This window comes from Enoplosus armatus, chromosome 15 (genome assembly GCF_043641665.1).
Source record: "Enoplosus armatus isolate fEnoArm2 chromosome 15, fEnoArm2.hap1, whole genome shotgun sequence".
NCBI classification, from domain to species: Eukaryota; Metazoa; Chordata; class Actinopteri; order Centrarchiformes; family Enoplosidae; genus Enoplosus; species Enoplosus armatus.
Genome location: NC_092194.1, coordinates 6,656,514 through 6,683,995, shown reverse-complemented (window position 1 = coordinate 6,683,995; position 27,482 = coordinate 6,656,514). Strand labels below are relative to the sequence as shown.

Genomic DNA, 27,482 nt, shown 5'->3' with positions numbered 1-27,482 from the left:
TTGCAGCCCTAGAGTTATCCCAAACATATAAACCATCTAATCTAAAACATTTTGGCTATTTCCATTAAAGAGAGTTGCCTTTGCAAGTCTCTCTCTCTTCCTTCCAATGCATTTATATTTTGTTGTTCCCAGCGCATTGCATGAACATATTAAGTAGAAAAAAGGCATTCCCTCTCATCTCCCATAGTGTTCAACAATTTCAAACACCAGAGGGCGCTTGGGAGCTATTACAACCACCAGACCCCATCCTCCTATTATCAAACCTCATCAAAGTGATTTCAGTGTTTTAGACTTTAGATGGGTGCCAGTCTTCTTCAACCTAAAGTTCACTGCAGGACAGCGCACTCAACCATGTCTTTCTCAAGTGTTTAAGAGGTAATAGTATGGGACTTGAACGAGACGAAACCCCTCTTTGCACAATGCAATAGCTTGGCCATACACTAAAAATATAGGGAAAGTACATTGACAGGTGAACTAACTCGTAATAATATAAATGTACTGGGAGTGCAAGGTGAAACGGTAATAAACAAAGAGGCGTATTCATATTATCTGACCACTCCTCTCTGTCAGGCTGCGCTTCCGTGTTTACACACCCACAAAAAAACAGGACACTAGCGGCCGTTGGACGAATGTTTACCAAGCAGGAATAGAGTGGTGGTGAGGAAAGTGACAGTCACACTGGAGGCTTGGTGTATGGTGAAACACAGGTGATTTCAGCTTCCACGGTTGCATTTTACAGCGGAATGTTCACTCGAAGGGGGCATGGAGACGTCAAGAAATCTACACAGAAAGTTCTGGACCCAAAGAAGGATGTACTGACCCGGCTCAAACACCTCCGGTCACTGTTAGGTGAGTGAAATGTCACCGGGCTTTTGATGCTGCATCGCCGAGGCTAAGCTAGTCGAGCTAGCTAGCTGGCATCAGCCGACAGCTAACGTCACACAAGGCGTCAGGTTAGCTGGCTGGCTGTCACTGCGGTAACTAATGCAAGCTAGCTGACAGGTAACAGAAATTCGCACAATACCAAAAAAAAATACCTTTAGCAATTTAAAGTGTTTGCCACTCACCACCTGCTTCCATTTATATTTTTTTACGTACTAATATCAGACGAGTCACACTGCGATAAGGCATGGATGCTAGCTAATGTGAGCTAGCTCCCCTTGTGGCTAACTAGCCAGCCGATGCTAACTGATGCTGCCTTGTCAGGGCATCAGTCGTTGAGAAGCAGATGCCCACCACAACCTTTGTTGTCATTTAGTCCTGTGTCATCCTGGCTGTGTTGAACACGTAGTGATTGCAACTCTGTAGCTCAAGAGATTAGCACAAACACAAGTCACCGTTTATATACTTTAGACTGAAGTGAGCTTTCCTCTAGCTGGTTGCCTAGTTGAGCTGCTATCAAGTTGCTCATCCCTATATGTATTTAATTTATAAAAAAATGAAAAAATGTAAAGGTGTCTTACTGGGGAAGTCCCTTTGTTATTGTCTTTGGACAAGGAAGTACAGTATTTATGGAAGTCATAAAACAGTTGTGTAGCTGTTGTTCTGACCCTGTCTTCCTTCACTATGATAAGAGACATGAATTTGCTCTGTAGTAGCCCGGCTTGTTCTGCATATCAGAGTTTTGTCTTACACATAATGGAACCCATTTCCAATCCACTTTCAAGGTTTTATTCATTGATCAACTATCAGGATGCTCCAAAGAGCCCATATAGTGGATGTCTTTGCCCCTGTGAGTCTAAATGCCAAATCCACATGCATGGCATGCAAGTTTAATAGTTAATGTCCATCCTGTTTTGCTGAACCAGCAACAATCTAAACAACACAGAGAGGTATTTGGAACTGTATAGCATAACTTCAGTTGTATTTTAGGTATGCAGATATACCTTTTTCTTTGCATCCTACACGAGAAGACCCGTTCTGTTACATTCAAGATGACCTTCATAGTATTGGGGACTGTAACATATGTACATATACACTTCTGTTATTCTCATTGCATCACAGACAAATCAGGGTCAGTGGGTACTTTGGGAAAGTGTGGAGAGGAAGAAAGTTGTCAGGAGGGAATTGTGAGATGTGGAAAACTGCAATGGATTAATTACAACTGCAACATACAGTATGATGTGCCTTTCTCTCCAGAATTTCAGTCAAATTAGGTCACTTATGTTCAGGTATTTCTCTCTACCCGTAGAGTTTGTCTCTCTCATCCTCTCTCGTAAGAATGAACATCTAGGTAATGCAGTTTAATATATAGTCTAATCAACAAATATATTTTTACTTGAATAATAATGCCATATAGATTAAATGAATAGTACGATAATTATTGCAGATTTATCTCTATTTTAATGTTTTGACATTTACCAAAGGCTTTAACTCCAATGTCCAATTTGGTCTCATGTCCAAATCAAGACATGACAACTGTGAACCACAATAATATCACCTCATTTGATGAACAATTAGGCACTTTTAGGCAAAACTTGACAGTGAAGACATTCAGTTTCAATGGAAAAGAAGAATCACTCTGGAAACAAAGTACCTTTGAGATGTTCAGGATTTGAACCAATTGTTTGCCTGATGCATGCTTGCTTGTAACCTTTTCATAGTGGCATGTTGGCTGTTTTATTGATTTATTGTGCAGTGGCACAACTGTGACAGCCAGTTTCAGCTTAATAGTTTTCAGAAGCTTGAACACAGCTATTGGAAGTTCATATGGTGAGGTCTTTCTGCTATCATAGCACACCTTCAATGTCAAGACTAGTACAACCAAAGTGGAGGTCAATACAAGAGCTCTGCATGTCCTCTGTGTTTTTCTTTCCCTCATGTGAAGTTAAAGATAAAGCTGGTCTGTTTGTCCAGCAGCTGATAGTAGGGCCTACATGTTGATGTCCCCCAACCTCCCTGATTTCACTGTGCTTTCAGCTAAGGAAGGATTTCCTTCTGTTGCTGCTGGTTCCTGTGTGGACAGGAAGCTGTGATGAGAGATGGGGTGCTGTAGAGGACAGGACAGGGACTTGAGGAAATATAGCTGGCCTTTCACTGCTGACAGCGTGATGTGTTTTTTGTAAATCATACTATTCAGTATATTTACAAGAGTAGAATTTACCCTATATGAAAAGAAAGGCTGTCAAGCTTAATTCCCTCATATGATGATTGTAAAGCCTAAATTTGTAGGGGGCTCCAAAATTCAAAGTTTAACTTTTTAACCTGCATGCTTTCATTTTTAGAATTTGGAGTACCCAGTGTAGTTTTCCATTCATATTTACCAAACCCTAAATATTTGTCTCTGCTACTGTAGTACAAGCACCAGAAATCTGTTGAACCAGCTTGTTGAATCTAGTTGTACTATGATGGTATTGGAGTTGAAAGGACAATCTGTGGTCTGGGCTATTTTCAGAGTGGCCCTGTATTGGTTTTCTGCTCACTGAGCAGATCTGTGGGATAGAGTGTGAAAGCTGCTGCATGTTAATTTGCTGGTCATGCCTGGCTGGATTTGGCTGAGGTTGTTAATTACAGGAGTCCAGCAAACCACCTGATCACTCACTGCTTCTCTCAATGGAGGCACAAACGGCTGTTCCTCTCACTCTTTCGTGCTCAAAGTCATTCTCAAGCTCCGGTCCCAACTCATCCGACATTTGCTGTTGCTTACCACTGCCCCAATCCCTCCAAAAATAAGCCGGAAGTTGATGGTCAAAATGCTAGCAATAATATTTCTCACTTCTTTGACTGTAGACAGGAGTGTTTGTCTGGGAGAATACCCATTGATTCCCGAAGGAGATATTTCTTTTTTCACTTACTCCCTTCACAGAGAGGGTGAGAGAGTGTCAGTCAGCTGTAAACCAGTTGCTGCTGCTGGAGCTAGTTATGATTCAGTGCTTTGCTATCATGAGGGCTTGAGCACGGCCCACTGGTTGAAGGACAAATAACTACATCACCTAATCAAGTGAACAAGCTATATCCTAAGTAGGTATTATTTGATTCCTTTTGTTCTCTCTTGTAAACAAGCTCAGCTTGAACCTGTTGCTGAACTGCATGGGAACAACAGTGAATGTGTGCAAGTGTTTTTAGTGATAACAGTCAGGTGTGTTTGTTTGTGGGTGTAGGTGTGTGTGAATTTGCAGCCAAAGGTAGCTCTGTACTCATCTTTAAAAGAAATTAACTCTGGTGTCATTACACCTTACTTTTCCCCATGTGCATGCTCTAAGTGTTGCTGGAGTCAAGGTCAACTGAAAGCGTTGCTGTTATAAGAGGAAATCACAAGGTGAAGCACCAGAGGAAACAATGAGCGCCAACACTGGAAGGGCTCTCAAGAAGGTCCTCTGTGTGGCTGAAGTAAAGGCTGAGATCACTCGACTTCTGATTCTCGCTTTTTGTAAAACACTCAGGTTCGACTTGTGAATAACTTCAGCCTCTTATCATCTTTTATCCCACACTATGTAGGCAATGGTATCAACACTTCAGGGCTTTTGTCCAAGTGTAGTTCAGTAATAAGTACCATAATACAAAATGGGTTTTATTAACTTTTTAGGGTCTTTAGGCTTTTTGCCTTCTTCTTATTCTTCTTATTACCTTACAGGCTATCACACACTGAAGTTGACTGAAGTTGAGTCTGTATAAATATCCACAAATATACATGATCATCTCTACAGTTTTCAGTTTTTGCTGGGTTCTGCTTCACAATGAAAATACAGGGCCTCACAGTGGGTTAATGAAGTTTTTTGACACTGATAGAACAAATAGACTCTTTTATGTCTAAGTGAAAATACATCTGTACAAATCGACTTTAAACTACACCATTGACCAAGACAAACATCATTATTTAGGCATTTGTTAGTGACACCGTTAAGATTGTCTGAGGTTTGGTGACACTAGACGGGCATTAACAGGTCTTTGTCTGGTGTTGCCTATTACGATAACAGCTTCTCTCATTATGGTCCTGGCATTTAGCAGCTTAGCTCTTGCCTTTAGCATGAGATCTGTAGAGCTGCTGGAGAAGGAGATTCAAAAGGAAAATTGAGGAATGAGCCACAGAATCAGCTGTTTTAAACATTTAAATTAGGATTTTAGTTTAGATTGTAAATAGCTATATGGAAACCTTTTTAAAGAACTACATTCAGATTGACTTTAGTAAATGTTGCAGTGTAATTTACTTTCCCTGACAGTCCCAAGCTATATGTGCCTATACTGCTATCTGTGATAAGCCGGTAATATATCAGTCATGCTGAACTTGAGATAGGAAATTTGGGTTTGCCTGCATATCAAAATCAAAGGCAGGCTGCTTAACTGTTGTTTTTTGACTCCCTAAAATGAGTTGAAAGGAAGAAACACTGTACACAATTCAAGTAGAGACAGTGCTGTTAAATAGAGAGCCAGAGTTGTGTCCCCTGTCCCACCTAGACTTACAGGAGACGTTGGGTAGTAAAAAATGATGAAATCATCTTTTTAAAAAAGACACAAATGTTTATTTTGTCAGTTCCACAACTACAGCTCACATGAGGCTTTGACAGTGAGCAGATGGCAAATGCTTGGGATATGTTGTTGTTGAACGCTAACAAAATAATTCTTGGCCTCAATAACTGGAAACTTCAGGTACATATTTCAGCTTTTTAGGAAGGCCAATGAAAGAACCCTCTATGGGGAAAAGTCATGGTGATACAGATAGTGGAACAGGGGCTAGCTAGGAAAGCAGCCAGGTGCCTCTGCTGTGTATAACTAGACTGAGTATATCTGCCAGCACTCGCCAGAAAGCAGGTGCGTGCAGAGACTAGTATGTTGTGTAGCAGCTGAGAATGCTGAGACATAGTCATTGGTTAACATAGCTTTTTTGGCTACAGTAGGATTTAACAGAGTTTAGAAATTGGTAAATCTACATTTGGACATTTTTGGCCACTTTTTCCACTTGAGATTTTTTTTCTTTTTCTCCACTCAGATTAATAAAACAGTTTAGTCAACTGGTCAGGCAAATAGCTGCAGGTATTAGCAATGAAGCAAGGGCATTAAATCTATTACTTATAATTCAATTTCTCTCCACACCTATTCCTGCTATTAAGATGGCATGCCTGTGACTTCCTCTAAACTGGTGGTAGTGTGAAGATAAGCAATTGGCAGCATAAAGAAGTCCTGTTCCATAACCCCTGGACCATTAGAATTGCAAACTATGCCATGATAAAAAAGCTATGAACTATTTTTAGCCTTTTGCTTCTAAAACGTCTGACTGCTTCTTCCTTTCTTTCTAGCTAACCCCTACATCTAGATGGGGCTAGGAGCTAACTGGTTATAGATTTGTTTTCATTAGGCAACATGTTATTAAATATAAACATTCAGTTTTTATAATTCTGTACAGTTTAGAAATATAAAAACATCCCATAGATTTACAGGATGTTTTTATATTTCTGTACTGTACAGAAAGCTCTTGGTCTTGTTTTTCTGTTTTCAGTCTGTGGTATTACTATCATGTGTTGCAGAGCCTCCTAAAATCGAAATTTCAAATATGATAGAAATCACATGGTGTGGTATGAAAGGCTTTTTTCTTCTAGCGGCTGGTCTGAGAGAGAGAGGGGGGGAGAGGGAGAGAGAGAGAGAATAACGCCAGTGTTCTGCGGTGGATGATATCTGTGTGATTTTACCCGGTACATGAAAAACCAGTTTGTCTAGTTACACTGTTTACCTGTCCTTCTTTTATAATAGCCAAACCTACCTAGCCCAAGACCTACAGTTTACTGTGTCACCACTTCTTACCAAGATTTGATCTCAAAGTGGATTTACATTTCATGTTGCCTTTCTGAATGCCCAAGCTCCTGCTAATCTGCTATGGATTTCCAGGTTTAAAGCCTAAGGAAAATAAACACTTAGCTTTGGATGACAGTATTAGCAGATTGTAACACTCAGTTGAAATACTGGGTGATGAATTGCAGGAAAAAGGGATTTCAAAAATGATATGTATTTGTATATTTATACACTTGTTTTTTCAGGTAGCGCTGCTTTGGTCTTTACTTAATGTGTTCCCTTCTGTGAGCCCTGTAGTGACATTTGTCATGTAAAGGAAGTGAGGTATCAGCTGACGTTGAATGGTCAATGGCCAATAAGAACATTGCAAGTGGATGAAAACATGGATGCTTGAAAAAGACACACATTTTTTTATAGGGACTAAGAGTTCGTAATGTAGGTAGACATTATTACGTTATTACGTATGTTGGTTTCCTGAGAAACTGCCCTTCTTTTCTTTACTACATTAATTAGGGCTAATAGTTCGAATTAAACATAAGAATAATTTGTAGGTAGTACACCTACAGTGTCCATGTGACCTCACATTGTGGTAATTGTGGCATTTTTAACCTTTGATGGAAGGGAAGAAATTTCAACCAATTTGTTTGGTGTCCATATTTAATTTGGGATTTTTCTGCCCTCGATTTGAGAAAAAAAAGAAGTGTCCAGAAGTAATACATTTACAGGGAAACAAATATATATAGGTATAGCAGCTCTTCAGTACTGAGCTGCCAAGATAAGCCACTCTCTAATGTGTGAGCTCAGACTGGGATGAGGTCAGGCTTTGCCAGTTCTGCGATGACTCTTTCACACTGTGCTCTGCGTAGACCCATAGGCCCCAATCTGTTACACAGCTAGACACTGACTGCAAGTTGAGAGGCATTCATGCAGTGTTTGGCACAGTGGCATCATAATTCAATTATATGAACCCAAAGTGTTGCAATTGCGGGAAATGCCCTTTTCATGATTATTACATTTCTTGAATTTGTTTTAATGCAGCTGCAGTTTGTACTGAATCATAAACAATATGATGACACTATGCTGTAGCATTTATCCTGAGCTTCCCATTACTTCTTCAGAGCCTTTTGACAATTTTAAAGAAAGTTTTTACAGACTGGCATACCTTACACGAATTGCAGCTCATGCTGTGCCTCTGTCAACTCAGAGAGAGCTGCATGCTTTGCACCATTGCTTTAGCCTGGCAGTATGTTAATCATTCTCTGTGAATACATTGGTCAGAGAGGATGATGCATTGCATAGCCACGGCAGTTATTAATGTTTTCTTTGGACTAGCTGTAGCAGCTCAAAATCAGCAAGCCCACTGCAGGGTTGCATGGCCACAATTGTGCTATGCTGCATACTGAAAGCTTTATAAGCTAAACCAATCCGTAGAAGATGAGTCTCTTGTCAATACTGATAGAGAAAACTAAGCGAATTGGCTCCAATCGACCCCCTGATAAGGAACATCAATTTGGCCCAGTGAGTGCTGAATTATGATTGACATCTCCAGACTGGCTCAGCCTGGAGCACATTCAACAGTATTAGAAGCAGCTGTGTGTCATCAAGGCCTCAAATGAGGCTCATGCAGCCTGTTACCTATTGTAACTGTGTAAAATCATGTGACTGATTTGCCCTCCTCAGCTGGTTTTAACAGATTTATGATTAAACTCCTTTCTGTCTGGTCAAATATCAACCTTGTTAGGCAGCCATGGGTCACAAAACGCTATCTGCAGCTGATTTATTTCAGTTTTTCTCCATATCATTCATTTTATCTTCTCTATAGCCAAAGAAAACATGTCAACAGCACATAAAATACAACATAGCATTTGAATGTACATAACATACATTTAAGAAAGAATTTAGTTCCTTGTATTTGAACTTTTTTAGTTAAGGTAACACCTTGAAAGTGAACTATGGTGAAAAAATGTGGTTTAAAATGTTTTTTTTTTTAATGAATTTAGTGTTTAAAATGCAAAGCAGCTAAAATGTGGTTTGTGTAGCTTTGTTTCTCTAAAAAAGGGTGAGATTAAAACATAGTTTTTGGTATTATGAAGCAGCACATGACTTTGAACTTAAGACTTTCTGTATTAAATATGAGTGTGCCTTTGGAGTCTCCCTCATGCTTATCCCCAGATGATCAATCTCTTGCAGTCTTTTTAATTTCTCATGGTTCTTCTTTGTTTGTAGACAACCATTTAGAAAAGGAAGCGCCATCTCTGGTGCATCTATCAGCTTCTACATTAGCTACCACCCCCGTATCTCTTCCACTATGTGTTGGCGCCCTCCAGGCATCCCTCTGCCGGGGCCCTTAAAGAGTCCTCTGTGTCTGATCTGAGCGCACTGCCAAAGAAACGTATCAGTCTTTTCTCTCTCTTCATCTCCTTTCTGGCACGAATATAGTGCACCTGCAGTGTTAGCTAGCCCAGAGCTAATGCAAATGAGTGCATGTCTGATCAAAGGCCTGATTAGACTGCTTTTTGAGTATGACATGGCATATTAATGATTCTGCTTTAGGTGGCATAAACGGCATACATTGTAATTCGAGGGTTAAATAGGGTTTGACACAACCTTTGAACATTAACTGTGAGTGCTTATAATTGCATGTGTTGTGTGCTGATTAAGTTTGAACAGGGAGCTGTGTGTAGAGTAGCCAGACGTTTGGTTTTGATTGTGTAAATATGCCATAGGCTTCAGCTGACTAGATGACCTTCACCCGTTTGACTAACAAGCCCTATGTGCACACTGCTGTGTGCACTCTAGTAGTGCTCGCAGGGCAAACCCAGTTTAACATCAGTTCATTAGAATAGCAAGCAACAGAAAGAGATTATTCAGTTTAAAAAAGAAAAATCAAAAATGATGCTGCTTTGCCCGCCAGATGGATGGTGTCCTCCTATCCATAGTTACCTTTTGTGAAGTTGTTATGCACCAAAGGCATGCCACAGGGTTATATAATACTGTGCGGGACTCAGCGGGCTAATCCACCCTTTCACATTTGGCCCCAGAAGTCACAGTGAGACCCTCAGTGATGTGATGACATCTGAAATATCAAAATAGTGTTTACCCAGCCAGGGGATGGAAAATAACCGTGTAATCTTTGACATTTGGGTGGTATATTTTTCCTTGGAGTTTTTGTGGAAATGACAGTGAGTTTATTATATCCGCTTCCATAAAACATTTTGAGAAGATGCTGTGTTTTTCTGCCCTCCAAAATATTATATTTTGGCCCTCAGCTCTGGCTGCACGTTATTATTTTCCAGCTGGCCCTCTCACATGGGGTTGGAACATCTGCCCTTCCCTGACAGTTAACAGGAAACAAATCACAATGGAGGACAGTGTCATCCAACCCAAACCTGCCACTGCTGATCTGTTTGGCATGTGTTTATTGGTTCCACTAGAGAAGATTGCAGGTCTCTGCATCATTAAGTTATCACTGTCAGCATTATCTAGACCATTGTTCATACAGTTTTTACTCAGTTAACAATAAGGCTGACTTAATGATCCCCTTGCAGAATAGTCAGTTTGCTGCGGTTTAGGCAGCTGATGGGCAATAGCTGAGTATTTAGCTTCAGTCAATGAGAAGTAGAATTACTAGGATTGCATTTGGGGCTACAATTGACCCATGGTTTGTTTTGTTACTGAACTTGGCTGGGTTTTCTTAGCACCACTCCATCCCTTCCCTTTTGCCTTTTATTAGTTCTTCAGCACTCTCCCTTCTACAAGAAGTGCTATTATGTGTGAATCACATCACTGAGTGTTGGCATTAACTTTGCTTCCTCAAACCGAGGGGTTCTGAAAACAAGAGAGCCAAACTATCAGCTCGTTCAGCTGCAGTCTCCAGTGTTAAGACACAAGGTTTGGTCCTACCATAACAGCCCTGTGATCACAACTCTCTACAGCTGCTGTTCATCCAGCACTGTTTTCCTGTCTGTGACATGAGAGTCTTGCAGGAGGAGGGGTGTCAGTTGAAGTGCACAGTTATCTTGTTGGGCTCAGAGGATACAGTGTCATCCCCTGCATTCCCAGGGCCCAAAGAACAGGTTCCTGTCTCTTTCTGACTTTTTGACTGCTGTTACCTGAGAAGTCAATGAAGCCCATTCAGTGAAGAGTCTCGATGGATATTGCTGACCATAGCCATAGTACAACTTCATCCTTTTAACCAAACATTTCCTTTACAAAAGGTAAAGTGTAAAGTGTGCTCAGCCTGTAGATCATTACTGGCACAGTATGCCGTTACTAGCAGACAGTTCATGCACAATTCTGGCTTTTATTTATTAACTTTGTTATGGTTGTCATTGCTTTCACACAACTTTTACTAGTACACCTTCCGCAGGTGAACACCCCATGAATTTTAAAGTTTGTCTTTGTCTGAATTTCACTACTGGGAGGCTGATCGGGGTCTTGTCAGCCTTTTCCAAGATGGTTAGCCTCCACTGTAGATTCTCACTTGCTGTCCCCTTAAGGCCTCTCCCTCACACTGTCACGGTCCAGTGGCTGGTGAGGGGCATTGGAGCAGATGGGGAGCAGTGAGTCTGAAGGCTGGAGAGCACCAGATGAGGGCCCTGTGACATGCAGCATGACATATGAAATTGACCCACCCACCCAGCCATCAATTCCTCCTGCTCCCAGCAATATTCAAATTACAGTTGTATAATTATCATACAGACTTCCTCTCTGTTTTTTTCTCTATCTCTGTAATGTAATGTAGACAGGTACACAATTTGCACTGATCAGAGATTTTTTGTTTAATTACACATGTTCAAATCTTGATTGGTATGAGGCTTTACATTATTTTCCTTGGAACTGCATACGCATACACATACGCTGAACCTTGCGCCCTCTTTATTTAGCTTCATTAAGGATTTTATCATCCTCTCCTTTCTTCTCTTACACTGTTTTCCAAGCTTGCAGGCTAACCAGCATTCAGGAAACCCTCCCAACAGAATGAACAGTGTTAAAAACCTGAACTACATGATGGACCAAGACTGGAGCGCCTTCAGACACCACCCAAGAGTTGGGGTGGATTATTGGTCTGGATCACATTTCTCGTCTTTAATAACTAGAATAGCTTTACTGAGTCACATGCTCGACTTCAAAGGCAATTTTTAAGTTTGCAACAGCTGTGAATTAATGTGTAGGGAAATTAATGATAGAGACAGTGGATTTTCTCAAAAAACAAAACAAAAACAAAATCTAATTGCACCCGTAAAGTGACATTTAGACAATATTTTTAGCCACATTTAGCAATAAAGTAGTAGTTTTTCGTCTTTGAGAGGTGTTTGTCTGGCTCTAGTCCATTCTCCACAGTTGACTGCACATTGCCAGTATAATGGCCCATGGGACTTTCAGGCAGGAGAGTTGTTTTGGTACAGCAGAGCAGTTTGTCATTCCAGCTACCTTTACTGAAGACAAGCCAGCTAGGTTAGCTGATGCTGGCAGCTAAGAGATAAACCCAAAGAAACCTAACTAACAACAGTGGGAAGAAACCAGTAACCCGTTTGTAACTAAACACCATATAAATGGTGTACGCATTGCCTATTTGTCAGATACAATATTAGCCACAACAGTAGTGTTACTTCACCACTGATAAGCATACTGTGCCTTCATCCACAGCCTCTGGTGTTAGCTTTTGCAGCTCATGCCAGAGGCTGGCTGTGAGACTAAGTCGCTTTACTCCTACCATTTTTTCAAGTTTTCCTAAAGGTCCACAGTGTGTGTGAGGGTGTGCGCTTGTGTGTGTCAGTGTTTGTGCTTAAATGTCAATCATTGGATGTGTTCTTTAGTGTGCAAGACACAGTGTGGATAAAATGGAGAATTGGCAGAGATCTGATTCCTACACTTTTCAATGTAGAATTAGTCTCTGGTTACCTGCGAGTGTTAGAACAGATTTTATTGATCGCTTTTGAGGCACGTCTGATTCCAGCTCCTAGTTTCATTTTAGACCTCTTAACTGTCAAAGAGCCAGTCAGCCACCTGGGGTCCTCAGATGATGCCTTGCTGGTTTTTCCCTACATCAAGGCTGAAAACTAAAGGCAGTCATGCCTTTGACTTGATCTTCCCATCATGCGTCTTCATTATCTTTGCTTTAATGTCAGGGCAAAGATAATTCATCCATTTTTTTTGTCACACACTACATAATTCCAGCACTCCCCGTGAGCTGGACTGCTTCTGGGCGTCTTCCAATTTGCCATGTGGTAGAAGGAGAATTGCAACAGAAGGTGAACCTTAATTGCTGTTATTGTGCCAGGGTTCCTCCTGGCCTATATTTGATTATTCAGACCAGGCCTATCTCATTACCACAGTTGTGTAAGTGTGGCAAATAATAGGGGTTCATTACATGAAGAATTTGGGATTTTGTCAGCACCAGTCTGTTTGTGACTGTACCACATATTTTCCTTATTAACTATTGCAGCTTGAGCTTGTGTGGCCATCAGCGTACCTCAGCCTGGGCTCAATCCAGACCAGCCCTCTACATCTCCAAAAGACCAAAAGAGATTATCCCCAAACTCATGCAAGCTGAGATGAGAAACTAACATCCTAAATCATCCTAAAACCTGACAAAAATGTGATTTGTCCTGCAGGCTGGAACACCAGCATATATTTACTGAGTGCATTTTCAGGCATGCTTTGGCTTTTGTTGAAAGTGTAGAAAATCCTGGGAATGTAACACAGTCCTCTAGTCAACGGTAATCAACATATTGTGCAGCAGTGTATAGGTCTGCAGCAGAGAGCAGAATAATCTCAATGCAAGAGTTGAACATAAGTTCAGTAGCACACTGATGAGAGTTCCCGTTCAAAGACGTGTGTCTCTGTACATGAAGTCTTGAATTATGCTTCTGTTTCCAGCTCAAACAGTATGAGTTTAAGAGGAATCACTTTCAAAAAGCCTGTCATCATTCCACTAATGATTGCAGGTGAGGGGTAGGTGAAGTTACGCAGGGCCAGGAAGTGAAGCAATTTGCCTTGATGTAAAACAGATGAAGCCTGCAAAAAGGGAAATGAGTGGAAAGTCCTCTGTGCAACAACAGTAATGTTAAACATTGTCACTTTGGAATTAAAGAGATGGTAGCAGCTTTAAATGAAAGACCCTCACAGGACTGCTCAGAAGCTCTTGGGTGTCTGAAAATAAGTTGGTAAAAGATTAGTAGTGGAAGTTTTGTTCAACTTTCTGTACACTGACAAACGTTGACACTTTGACACACACAATTAACATGTCATAGCTCCTAGTACAGCTGAGCAATACTGACACAAATACTTGGGTGACTGCTGGTGATGGCTGCTGGATGAGAAGAAATTCTGAGCAGGAAACTCTTCAGCAAAATTCATATTATGACAAAACAAGTAGAACAATTTATTGTTTATTGTATCAATAACTTTAAGGCAGCCTTTAAAATCAAGAAAACACAAATGAAAGCCACGCCACGATATTATGATTACCAGAATTCTAGACAACTTCTACTCTCAGTTCACTGATATATTAACAAGGTTAATAATGTTCTATGTCTTTGACAGTGTTTCCCTTTTTTTCCCCACAGATATCATTGACAAGAGTGAACTAAAGCCGTTCTTCGAGAGCAACTGTTCTCAGATTTATTTTATCTTCTATGAAAATTTCATTACACTGGAATGCAACTTAAAACAAAAAGGTGAGTACAAACTGCACACACACTAGTTGACCACCACCCTCGATGGTGGTTCAATAATTAACCCTCTCCCTGCTCTCTATGGTAAAGTGTTACAGCAATGCCCCACATTTACAGACCGTAGAGAGGCAATTTCCGGGGATGTCCAGTATAACTCTGTGTGTTGAGCCTTACGCCAACACTTTTGGGGGTAGGGGATTAATTCCCACTGGGAGTATGCTCTCATGGTAACACACGTTCGTTTGAATAAGTGTTTCACAAAATGGCCTGTGTTATTGTTAAATTATTGATGAGGCTAATGCAGTATAGCTCCGGGTTATGTGTTTAAAAACCTAAGTACTTTCCTTGTGTTTCAGGGAACAAATCTCAAAGGGAGGAGCTGGACTCTATCCTCTTTATTTTTGAAGTAAGTCTTCTTCTATGTTGCTGTCTCCAAGTCTGATTTCCACTGATAGCTGCCACAGCCTCAACCTGTTTACTGCTGAACACTGTGGTGGGACCATAGTTTCCATGGTGCAACACTGCACACTCTCCTCTACTTCCTGAATTTGCCTCAAATAGAATATCAATTGGAGATGATTGCAGATGAGAAAAGCCGTTGCTCAATCATTTCCCAGCCTTCGACGGTTGTGGGAGAGCTTTTCATTTCTTGTTTTTCAAACCTAGGTGTGTATGCAAATCAGAGGAGGCATGTCTGTGTGTGCAACGCATTGTTGGCTCTGTGGCCCCTCCCTCTGTTTTCCTGAACACTCTTATGTTGCACATGCAGGTTAAAGTCCCTCACCTTGTTTTCCCACCTGACTGCAAAGGCAGCTCCAGTTTCCAATACAAACAGTCAGCTCTCCAGTTACATTTGCTCAAGGCAGGCCTGGCAGTCGGGGGGCAGTCGTCCCTTCTTTGTACAATATGTCTTGTCCTAGTTTTTCTGATCACCTGGGAGCACTGTGTTACTTGCATTATGTGTAACATTGAGTCATTCCAGCTTAGAAAGCACAAAAGACGATCTTTAACTTTGGCCCACGGACCAATTCATTTGTTTGTTACAGTAGCATCACGCCAGACACTGCTGTTGTCTGTCTTTAGCTATGGATTCCTAATTTGCTAGCCAGGCATATCTAATACAACTTGGACTTCTGTCTGGGTAATGCATTATGTACTTAGTAGTGCAATTTAGTGTGTGCATTATTTTGTTCATCTGCTAATGTTCATTCAGGTTGGCAATAATTTGTAGAATTTAGACTCAATTATTCAGGTTTGTAATAGATGGCCTTCTTAGTTTGCTGTTGGGAAGATATTTTAATATTTATTCAAAATGAAAATGTGCATTAAGATTGGTTTAAAACAAAAGACTCACAAGTGGTCCTTCCAGTTTTCTCCACTCCTCATCGTCCCTGTCTGTCGGCACACATCCAGTCATCTAACCTGTAAATAAAGCCTGGATTCATGCCTCCATACATATTTATGGAGTCATCTTTTCAAAAAGAACCAACATTGAAAGCAGCTTAACCCTCATTTGTCCCCTTTTAGCCCCTGCCTGTGACGATGTGTGCTTTTACCCGTGCACTGAGAAGATAAGCTTGCTTTGAGTGGTGTGTACAGGACAGACAGGGTTGCTTTGATCCTACACTGTGCGGACTTTCTCTTTACGCCATATTAGATTAAGCATGTTGGATCATATGTGGCGGGGAATATGATATCAATGGATGCGATTTTGCTCACAAACATGCACTACTAATATGTATCATGTTATCCCAGAGGTCATATGATGTAACTCAGGGACACGACAAATGGGGTAAAAGATTAACTAATACGATATTTTGAGGCGAGTGGAATGTGCATCCTAATCATTTTCTTTTCTGCAACAAGCACAGTTATGTATGGCCTATGTTGAATTTAAATGTGTGGCATTTTTATCATAAACCCAATTTCTCAGTGCTTTTTTCCTAAATGTGTATCATTTGTTTTAGTCACAGAAGTCAACCAACCAAAACATAAGCCCTAGCAGCCTTTGTCCAGAAAGCCTCAGAGCGGCGTGTAGAGTAGGCTATGAATGGATAACGGCAGGAACAAAAGCCATTTTGCGGCTCTGTGCTTTGTAACACACTTTAATGCCATATGACAGGTTAAGAAGAACAGCACAGCTCAACATCGCTGCCCCTCTTATTCTGTGCTAGAATTTCCCTGGAAAGCCACTGTTATGTCCTCAACTCTTCAGGCACAAGGGTAATATAGTCCCCACACACTCTTCATCACCTGAGTCCTTCCTTGCATTCAAATCTGGCTGACCTATACAGTACACATCTCCAGTGGTGTGTTTTTGCTTCAAGCTGGGTATGTTGGGATTACTTTGCTGTCATTATGAGGTATGTGACCCCTTTTTTTCGTGGGTTGCTGTGGGGGAGTATGATCCCCGATGCTCAGTCTGTTTGAGTAATGGATATCTAGAGGGGGTAATCTTTTGTCCCTCCCCCTGAACTCTGCTGGAACACCCCACCCCCACCGCCACCAGCAGCCATTACCGTTCCCTTCCAGGATCCCTTTGTGTCTGCTGCCACGAAGGCATCCACCATGGCAGCTTGTGATACTGCACCAGAACTGACAGGGATGAGAGACCTGATCTCTGTGAGAATGCAACATATCCTGAATAGAAAAGTCCCTTCTAATTATTTTCATCACCCTTTGTTTTAATATTGCTGTACTGTAGGCTTCATTCAGTTCCTTTTGTAACTCCCATTCAGTATTGACCTATTAGTATCATCACAGAAAAAGGTCTATGTTCTTTTCTTATATTAGAGGTTCAATCTTATCGACCTAATGTGAAAATACTGCATTGCCATAGTATTCACCCCACTTTGCTATGACACACCTAAATCATCTTCTGCTACTAATTGTTTTTAGAAGTTGCATAACAAGTTTAGTGGAGACCTGTGTGTAATCAAGGTGTGCCAAGTAAGACTGTAAGTTCAATACACGTGTATATGGATGTTAGTCCATTCCCTGGCAATAGCTACCCCATGAAGACAAAGGAGGGCATGTGAAGGTAGAGGGTCCTGCAGGGAAATGCGTGCAAGAGATTTTCAGCCAACATGACAGTGACCACCAATATAAAGCCCATGTTTTAAACAAAAACTCATGCAATCACCTTATTTTGCATATTTTCACTTATTTTTTTTGTTTTTACAATGATTTTGTCAGTATTTCTGTTGATCAGTATCAAAAGAGCTTAATTAAACCACTGCGATTAAATTATAAAACAATTAAACGTGAAAAAGTCCAAGGGGGAGGGCATATACTATTTTTTTAAAGACACCATACTAGTGTGATTAGTTTTAGGTTTATAATGTTGTTCATGTGTTTACAAAGAGAGTTTTTGGGCATGGTTAAGACAACGTCGTTGTCAGTTGGCAGCCTTTTCTATATTGTATTGGAGTCTGGAGTTTATTCTAATCGGCTCTTTTGTCGTCTCTTGCTGCTGCTGAGACAAATTGTGAGCAAATGTAAGTACGTACTGAGAAAGGTACTGAAAAGCTTAATTACGCAACACGTATGTGTGGATGTAATTCTAGGAATGAAACCAGATGAGACCACTTTCAGATAGTTTTTGCTGTCACCAGCCAGATTGAGCTCTCCCAGGCTGTGAGGGAGTGCAGTTTGTTTACGCTCCCATACAACTGCAGATGACCTCTTACTGTCTGAAAGCAGTTCGATCCTGGTGCCACTAAGGTTGTGGGACAGGTTAAAAGACAGCTCTGGGACCAACAAAACTCGGAGGGAAGTCTGTGCTTAGCCACTCTCTGTCCAGGATATGACCTCACCATGACCTTACATCTGTCATCCGGAGCTGACTCAGCATTCTGAATTCCTCTTGTCATCCTCTGTAAAAAAAAAAAAAAAAACCCTCATCTAGATTTTAGACCTGACTTACCAAATTGCCTTATATGGGTAATCCTGCTTATTATAGCTAGTTAACCTTATTTTTAATTCAGCTCAGTGGAAATGCAAAAGCAGTTGACTCTTTGAAAGCTGCAGAAAGTCAGAGGCTTTTGACAGATTTACCTTTTATTTAACCAAGATGGTCACTTGAGATCGAAATCAGAACAAGTATCTTCAGAAAACCACAGCAGAACCACCAGAAACCAAAACATAACCAACATATACAGTAAGCAGAAGAATACAGAAAGCCTAAAGGCAAGATATAGCTATTTCCAAAAACGAACTATGCATCCCAAACAATTGCGTTTAGCCAAGTACAGTCAGAAATGTAAGATTCACAAATGAAGACTCGGTAAAAAGGAATGAGACATATTGTCGTCCACCTGCCATAGCTCATGGCAAACAGACAATTGATTGCGACTCTCATGTCCATTTAAGTGTTGTGTATGTAAATGCTCAGTAATTAGCAAGCAGGTAAATAATAACAGTGTCGCTTTGTATAAACAGTCTTTTTCTCTCTGGTGTAATGGCATCATATTCCTCTTGATGCAATCATAGGTTGAATGGCTGAAACTCTCCTCTACATGTTGGCTAACATGTTGCTGAAGAGTTAACCCAGTCTCTTTATGCAGTCCTAGTCATGAGTGACAGTTCACCAGCAGGGGGTTATTGATTAATGCATAAATGCACATTTACTAAGTGTAGCTCGGGTCTGCATATGGAACAGGCTGACTACATTAATCTTGATGTCTGAGGCTATGTTTTAACATATTTTTGTAGATGAGATTTTGCGGATTTTTATAAATGTTTGGCAATCATGAAAATAATTTCAAAATGGTCCTAGATGAAGCCTTTCTCATAGACTGAAGAGGAAAACCTGATGGCTGAATTAACTGGCGTTTTATTGCACTCTGCTGCTGCCACCCACTGGCTACAGAGGAGAATGCATCTTAGTTAGTTAAGTGCATTTTGGTAAATTAGTCTAAAATAAAACTCAATAAAGTGCCCTAGGCTTTAAACTTCGTTATATGTCAGGGTCATAAGAGACATGCATTGTCAGCTTAAATTTACCAAGACCTTTACCAACAAATAAGGAGGGCAAGCTAAGAAATTTGGTTAGCATGTAAATAAGCAGTCTGGTTTGGTCTACGCTGTTTGGACAAAGCATTTTAAACAAAGCAGGTGGGTCATTGTTATCTTTTCTCATTACATCAGGCCTACAAGTGATTTTAGACTCAGGGTCTCATTTTCTTTTAAGGCCAAATTATGCAATGCAAAGATAATACTTATTAACAGTATTTCAATTTATTCCCTACACTATCTACTATGTTTTGCCATCTAAGTTTTGTTGTGTGATTGACACACTGGTCATTTTCACTGCATCTTGTGTTAGTAGGCTTGCTGTATGTTGATATGTTAGCGCTTTGTGTCTCCAGTGTCTTTGTTTCTCTCAGGAGATTTAATTGTCCTTAGACGGTGTAATCATCATCGTATCAAAAACCTAAACAAAATTTCCTCCATGAGTACTGCCTGTCTGTGGCTGCAGTCAAAAAGCCCTTGCAGAAGTGTATTCTGTGTCATGTTCAGGCCATGCGACTGGAAACCTAAGTGCGGATCATGTAAATGTGTTAAGGCTGTAGTTGTACCACAGTAATGCCCCCATCTTTATGCTGGAGTATGGCTGCAGATTAGAGTAACTCCACAAACCCTCAGTCCGGCAGACTCTGCATTCGCCTCATATCAGCCAGTAAATTCCTCATTGTTGCGGCCGCCATTCCAGCTCTGCGGGGAGTCTTTCTGAGCTAGCTTCTCCATCTCATTCCCACTCTCCCATCCTGGTGCTCTGTAAGGAGAGAGAATGACAGTGTTATTGTGTCTGCTCACACACGCTCACACACACACACACACACACACACACACACACAGGGAAAGGCTTAAGCAGCCTACCCTGCTGTGCTACCGCCTAGCATAATGTGTTTGCTGCCCCAAGGAGACAGAGTGAAGGAGGCCAGTACAGAGCCTGTACGGAGACGTAATAATCCCATACAGGATCAATAGCAAGGTGCAGACACACGCCTGTACTCGCATACCATCACGTCTGTGGATCAGAGAGAAACTGAACAGCGCAGATAATCATCCAGCACCCCCTTAAAGTGATGTATGTCTTTCAGTATCTCTGCTGTCACTGATAATGACAGGGATTTAGTCTCAGAGGACAAGAAGGTTAAGTTAAAGATGGAGGATGACAAGGGAAGTAGGAAGTTGTTGACGAAGTGAGACACTCAAAACATGAGATGACTTCTGGACCACCACAGCTCCTGGCATAATGTGGCGTAGCACAGGGCGAAAAAATGCCATCTTTCAGGGCAATGCTATTGTGGTAATGTGAAGATTTCACAACAGAATAATCATTTGGTTGTCTAAAACAATAGAAACAAGCAAACTAATACTTATGTTTCATCATGTAAAAATTAATGAAGTATTGTTGGGTATATCCTTTTTTTTTTATGTAAATTATAAGCTACCTAACATTTGTATTCACTCAAAGTTATCAACTTCAGTTTCTGATTAAATAGTTGTATCTACATAAGCCTTATTGTTATATCCACAATGAAAGAAATCCTTGAGATAACAAAAGCTTTCACTTGGCAGTTTCCTTTTCCTCCCATGCCATAGAACGATGCTCCATAGTCTCTGAAGCTTTCTCTCATACTCTCATAGTCATATTTCTTTGTGTCTTTTTTTCCTCTCACTCAGACGCTACCGTAGCTCTTTGCATCTGTGGCTGGAGAGGACTTAATCTTTGTAGCTCTTTCGTGCACATTTTTTTTTTGTTATGCTCTGTATCCTTCTCTCGCCGTGTTTCTCACTCTCCAGGGCAGATGAGCTTTTTATCAAGCCGGCCAGAGTTGGTTGTCTGGTTGAGTGGGTCAGGGCTGAATACGCAAAGCAGTAAAGGACAGACTTGACCTCTACATTGCAATCATGAAGTCTTATTGGGTCAGTGATTAGGATTTGATGAGAAGGGAGCCATTGGGGCATCAGTTGCTCACAGTGCACTGACTATTAACTAGCCATGCGTGCACACGTGCACACATCTGCAGTCCCCGGCCTTTTTTTTTTTCATCTCTCCAGAGGGACCCAGTTAACCTGTCGCTGCATTCAAGAATAATGATAGGCTGCTGAAAGGTTAGGGCGCTCTAATTGAGTTGTAAAGCGGTTGTTGGGGAGGTGATGACATTTCTCAGTGCTGTCCTGTGTCACAGGGATCTGCAGACATGTGAGGCCAAGTGGAGGGACGCTGCATTCCTTAAGCATGTACGGCTTTTGGCAAAACAGTGCCACTTACCAAAACAAAGTCAGTTGTTGTTTCCTCCCTCTTTTATTTTAGGATCAAGTAAAGACATTATGGCAACAACTAACAATTGTTTCTATTGTTGCTCAATCTACCGATTTTTTTTTTGATTCTTTTTTAGTTTATAAAATGTCAGCAAATAATAAAAAATGTCCATCACAAGTTCCCAGAGCCCAAGGTGACGTCCTCAAACATCTAGCTTTGTCCAACGAACAGTCCAAAACCCCAAGATATTCAATTTACTATCACGTAAGATTAAGAAAACCAGAAAATACTGACATTTTAGAACCTGGAGCCAGTGGATGTTTGACATTTCTGCATAAAATTAATTTATTTTCAGCTCAAAAAATGTATTCTTCAGAGTAGAGCCTGGAGCTGGTCAGTACTTTGTTTCTTGCCTAAAGTGAATGGTGAAGGAAAAAGGGCCCTACTGTGTAACCTAATTGAACCAGTATTCTATTGTTAGTGCTGAAATGTGCCACACTCTAAAAACTAATCACTTACTAAACCTAATCATAACCTTTTCTATTTTTTCATCAGAAAATTCTACAACTTCTGCCTGAGAAAATCTACAACCGATGGCAGTTTCACAGTATAGGTATGTACATGAAATACTAAGCTTTGTCTCTCTTTTACACCTGATAGGTAGTTATATACTGTGTATGTGTCTTTCCTCCTTATGCTTCTGTAACCTCTAAGATACACTTCAGGACAAAAAAATGTCACCGCAACCATGCCTAAGCCTTCCATAATGAAGAGAAAATAATTAGAAGGGGATGTAAATGGGAAATGCAAATGAGCACTTCATTTGAAATGCAAATAAGTAATTGAATTATGCTGGCATGATTTCAGTCCCACACAAAAAAGGAAAACCCTTGCAAGAAGTGATAACCCCAATTATAACTGTTGTTTGTCAGCCGTTGGCAGCTAAACAGTCCAGGTCTAGATCACTGTTGTAGATTGGCCTTCCCCTTAGGCTTGTAATTCCAAATATCGAGACTCATCTGGGGTTGGATGCCCCAGACAAACTCACCAATTTGTCAGTTATTGGACAACAAATCATCACAGGTTTAAGGCTGCCTCTTTGGCCTTTTCTTGAACTTGCATGGAATTCTCTTTGGCCCTCATCAGTTCATTTGTCACTGGTCAAGATGCTGCGCTGTCACCATGTACTTCTGCTTTGAAGAACGTGTGGTCGTAGCTGCATAGCTCCTCGCCATACTTTTTTTAATTGAATTCCTCTTAATATTTTTTTTCACATAATTTTTTATCACATTCTACATCCAGTAGCGTTGCTGAAAGGATTTCAGTGCCCTAGGACAAATTCCTTGTGGTGGTTAGGATAGGTTAGGAATGACATTAATGACTAGTAGTGGTTTTGTCCTTTTTAGCTGAGGATTGCAAGGTCACAGACATTTGACACAGACCATTAAAAGCTGAAGAAAACCTTTTATCATCCTCTGTCTGCTTACTGAATCCTTCTGTCCTGAGCCCAAGGCCTACAAAAGAATTTCTCTATACCTTTTTGTGTCCAACATAGAAATATTATTGATTTAACCTGATGAGGGGAGAGTAGTAAAAGCACCAGACACTTATAAACTCACACACTCGCATGCAAACATGTCCACTTTGCTAAACCTTTAAACTTGATGGCTACCACTTACATATCTCTAGGTCAAATGACTCAGTAAAGGACCATCTTCATCAAGACATAAACACACCTCTGGAGTAGCTTTTGTCCAAACATCACCCCAATTTTAACCCTAATCCTAAATTTAAAATCCCTGTAAGAACTAGCCAGCATTTCTTCACAGCCCACAAGGACCTTGCAAGAGCAGTGCTGTTTGCAGGCTGTCAAGAGTATGTCCTAACTGTCACACACACACACACACACACACACACACACACACACACACACACACACACACACACACACACACACACAGACCTCTTCCGCCCAAGGTATTTAGCAATCAGAGCAATGTCTCATTTGATTACAGCGGAACCAGATTGCCTTCATGAATGCATGTCGCTGCCAACTGATGTTAATTTTCATCAGGAAAATGTGAAGCCTTGCCACTCTCCCCAGTAGTTTGTCAGAACCACCCATCAAGGTCAATTTTGCCTCGGTGGAGATGACAAGCAGGTCCCTCCCTGTCAGCTTTGTGCTGTTTGTTGTGTCTGCTTGTTGTATAGCAGACTTCTGTTGAATATTTGGTTTGCAAAAGTCTTTAACAATGTCTTCTTTCCAGGTTCTATTCTGAAAAAGCTTCTACACACTGGAAATTCATTCAAGGTAAGTTCTGTAGTCACAATATATGAAAAATCAACCTAAGGGGGCATTCTGGCTACACAGTGGGTCACATTCAGCTTTAAAGAAGGATTCCACATATTTCTGTGTTAGCTAGATGGTTAATGTTATCCTCATTTGCGTTAATCTGTTAATATGTCCTAATCTCCTCCTGTCTAGATCCGCTGTGAGGGGATCCGTCTCTTCCTGCTGTGGCTGCAGGCCCTGAGGGACAACTGTGCTGAGGAGCAGTTCCTTATCTTTGCCTGTCTGGTGCCAGGGTTCCCTGCTGTGCCCTCCTCCAGAGGGCCCTGCACCCTTGACACCATCATTTACAACCCCTTCTCCAACCCCCCTGATGGTGAATATGAACGCTTCTACATGTGTGATGTGAATTTATAATAACTTTCATAGAGTGTTGTAATGATGGTCATTGAGGTCATCTGAAACAAACTAAACTGATATTGGATTCTGTAGGTTAATTTCTTTTAGTGGAGAGCTCTTGTTTTCCTACACTTAACTCAGGTCTTTGTATCTGTCGATCTGAGCAGCCAAGGTGGTGCCTGAGGAGATTACCCCTCTGGTTCCAGCTGTGGTAGGAGAAAAGGTTGCAGACGACCAGACCTGTTACATCCTCGAAACCCTGCTCAAGTACATGGTCGTCCAGGTAATTATACATGACCCTGATTTATCTTTTTTGCCAATTTTTGTTTGAATTACTTTTTTTTAATTAGACTTTATCCGCAATTGGCACAATTGGAATGATTTAATCCATCTTTTCTTAACAACACAAAAATAACAATCTGCACAAACACTGGTAATCATGTCAAAAATACATCACATGTACATGGAGACATATTCACCTCAATGTATATTTTGGTTATTCTGGTAGTGTGTGCGTGTTGTCATGATTGTGGTGTTGCAGTGAGTGCTCAGGTAGTTTGTAATAAGTACAATATCAGTTGTTCAGTGAGTAAAGTTGGAGTTGTTAAACCATTCATCAGCACGCACACACACACACACACACACACAAATACATGCGTAGAACATAATGTAAATATATAATTAATATAAATCAATCTTAATGTTGTGTCAATGTTCATATTACTGTTATTGTGTACTGCCCAAATGTTTGGACACATTGTATTGTGATGCTTTGTTTTTGCAACTTTCATGCCAATAAAGCCTTTTGAATGGAATTGAAATGAAAGTGTGTAAAGTTGGAGCTAAGCACACATAATCTTATGTGGACCTAGCCCAAACCGTTTTCCCTCTGTACACGGTTTGTTAGAGGAACCTTCAAACTATTGTGTTGCAGACAATAAATTGTCACTGTCTGAATGATGCTGGAATGTCTCCTCTCCCTGTAGCCTGACCTTGTCTGCCTTTGTGCTCTGTCTGCCAGGCATCCAGTTTAGAATGGAGGAACAAAGAGAACCAGGGCACAGGCTTCAGGTTTCTCTTCAGCCTGTTCAAGAAGTACTACCTTCCACATCTATTCCCCTCCTTCACCAAGCTTACAAATCTCTACAAGCCTTTATTAGGTAAGCTGACATACAGTGTATAGATATATATTTGCCTTTGTGCTGAAGCCTTTTCAAAGTGAGTATTCTATTACTGCAAAGGTACACACACTCTACTTAAACTCAGGAGCTGCTATTTGGGTAGTAAAATCTCAGTTTGACAGTTTGTAATGTCTGCTTAGGCTACATACTTGTATGTGATACAGTTAATTCTGCTGGCTCTCATTCTTGATGTCTTCAAGCACATTAGCGCTTTAGGTCACGCAGAAAGAAAATGACAAGTTCAATGAAAATGAGCAGAGGAGGTAATAAGTAAAAGGATTAAAGAAACTGTAGCACATTGAAACAGTAAGCTTTAACTTACATTTTTTACATATTTGGCGTGACTTAAACCTTTCTAATACTTGGAGTCAGACGTTATTAACATTGTTTTACATTTATACCATTTACCACTTGTTAATCATTACATGCAGAAAAATTGCTTGAAAATTTTTACAAGATTCACCCAAAATTTGATCGATAAAAATCAATGAGTGAATTGTCTTGGCAAAAGAGGGAAGGCAAAGTTAGTAAGCTTTATATTCTACTGGAGCTTTAGAAGTAAGTTAACTTTTTAATTTTTGAAAATCCAACTTAAACCTCAAGTTACTCTGCTGTAATTTATGGTACACCCCTCGAGTTGTGTGGAAGTGGAAGCTTTTCAGTCAGTAAAACTCCTCATAATTAAAATGTGGGGTTTTTCAAATATGCAGTAACCATTTAATTGAAACTACACAAATAAATCTTTATTGTTTACACGAGAGAATGATGTATGATGTGTGCTGTTGTGATATTGGACTCCTAAACAACAGATTCTAAAACAGAAAGGTATAACAAGTGAGCAGTATAATGATACTAATATCATAAACGCTTTATGGTTGAGTGAACACATTTTGATTCAGCTGGAAAAACTCTGAACAGCTTCACAGCAAGACATCTGGAGTTGACGTTTAATCTCTCTCTCGCTCTTTGTCTTTCTCTCTTACTCTTCTCCTTTTGTACTTTTTTAACCCTCCCTCTGTCGTCATCCTTCCTTCCTCTTCATCGTATTGCTCATTTAGACCTCCCCCACCACAGACCAAAACCCTTGTATGTGCCAGTGACGCGGAACAATGAGAGTACCTTCTGCACCAGGGACCAGTACCTGGCACCCCGTGTGGCCTTCATCACCTGGCTGGTCACCTTCTTCCTGGAGAAGAAGTACGTCAGCAGTGCTGCTGTGGCGCAGAGCACCAAGAACGGCACCGAGGTCATTCCCAAACTCATCCAGGTGAGCATGTCACGGCACCACTCAGTTGCTTTGTTATACTGCTATTGAGGACGGAGGAGGTCGGCTGTTATGAAGGTATTTTTTCACCCTGAGCACTTGTATAAAGACACCTGGACACATAGGACTATGGTTTTGAGAAAGTATTCACATGTGTATCTTTTATTGTGAAGTCTTTCAGGAGTTGCCAGCTTGTAGAAATATTATGTTCTCATGCAAACTCCATTAAAATACGACAGTACACATTACAAGTTGTGAAATTGCAGTGAAATGTTGGCCAACATAGCAACAAACCTGTAGAATACTTGCTCACAAAAATATACTTTTATTGTTAAATATTTTTCAAACACAAGTCAGTCTCCAAAATTAAATAGCACACTAAATTCACTCCCCTGTTTAAAATAATATTGTGGGATTTAACTACATTACTGTAGATTTCTTGACTTTTAGGGCATTTTGTGTTTGAATGACAGTGAACAGAGCGACAGTAATTGTGGGGAGAGAAAGACGGGAATTAAATGCAAAATGAATATTATTATGATTCCACGCAGGTGAGAATCATTTTACAATAATGACCAATATAGTAGCTCGTTCCCCACAGAAATGACCATAAAACACAACCGGCTCAGGAATTTCTAGTCAATGAGACTCTAGTGACCAATTACTTAACTGT

The 27,482-nt window shown here is 40.6% G+C and overlaps 1 protein-coding gene across 1 annotated transcript in view; it reads left to right on the top strand.

Moving 5' to 3' along the window:
- The first annotated feature begins 743 nt into the window (after positions 1-743).
- ralgapa2 (Ral GTPase activating protein catalytic subunit alpha 2) overlaps positions 744-27,482 on the top strand; it is an 83,797-nt gene continuing 57,058 nt past the window's right edge. Inside the window, exons 1-9 of the mRNA XM_070920697.1 lie at positions 744-849; positions 14,295-14,405; positions 14,759-14,808; positions 22,231-22,288; positions 23,943-23,986; positions 24,161-24,341; positions 24,532-24,647; positions 25,386-25,524; positions 26,604-26,812. Coding sequence (XP_070776798.1) covers positions 744-849; positions 14,295-14,405; positions 14,759-14,808; positions 22,231-22,288; positions 23,943-23,986; positions 24,161-24,341; positions 24,532-24,647; positions 25,386-25,524; positions 26,604-26,812 — 1,014 coding nt within the window. The remainder of the gene's footprint in view (positions 850-14,294; positions 14,406-14,758; positions 14,809-22,230; positions 22,289-23,942; positions 23,987-24,160; positions 24,342-24,531; positions 24,648-25,385; positions 25,525-26,603; positions 26,813-27,482) is intronic.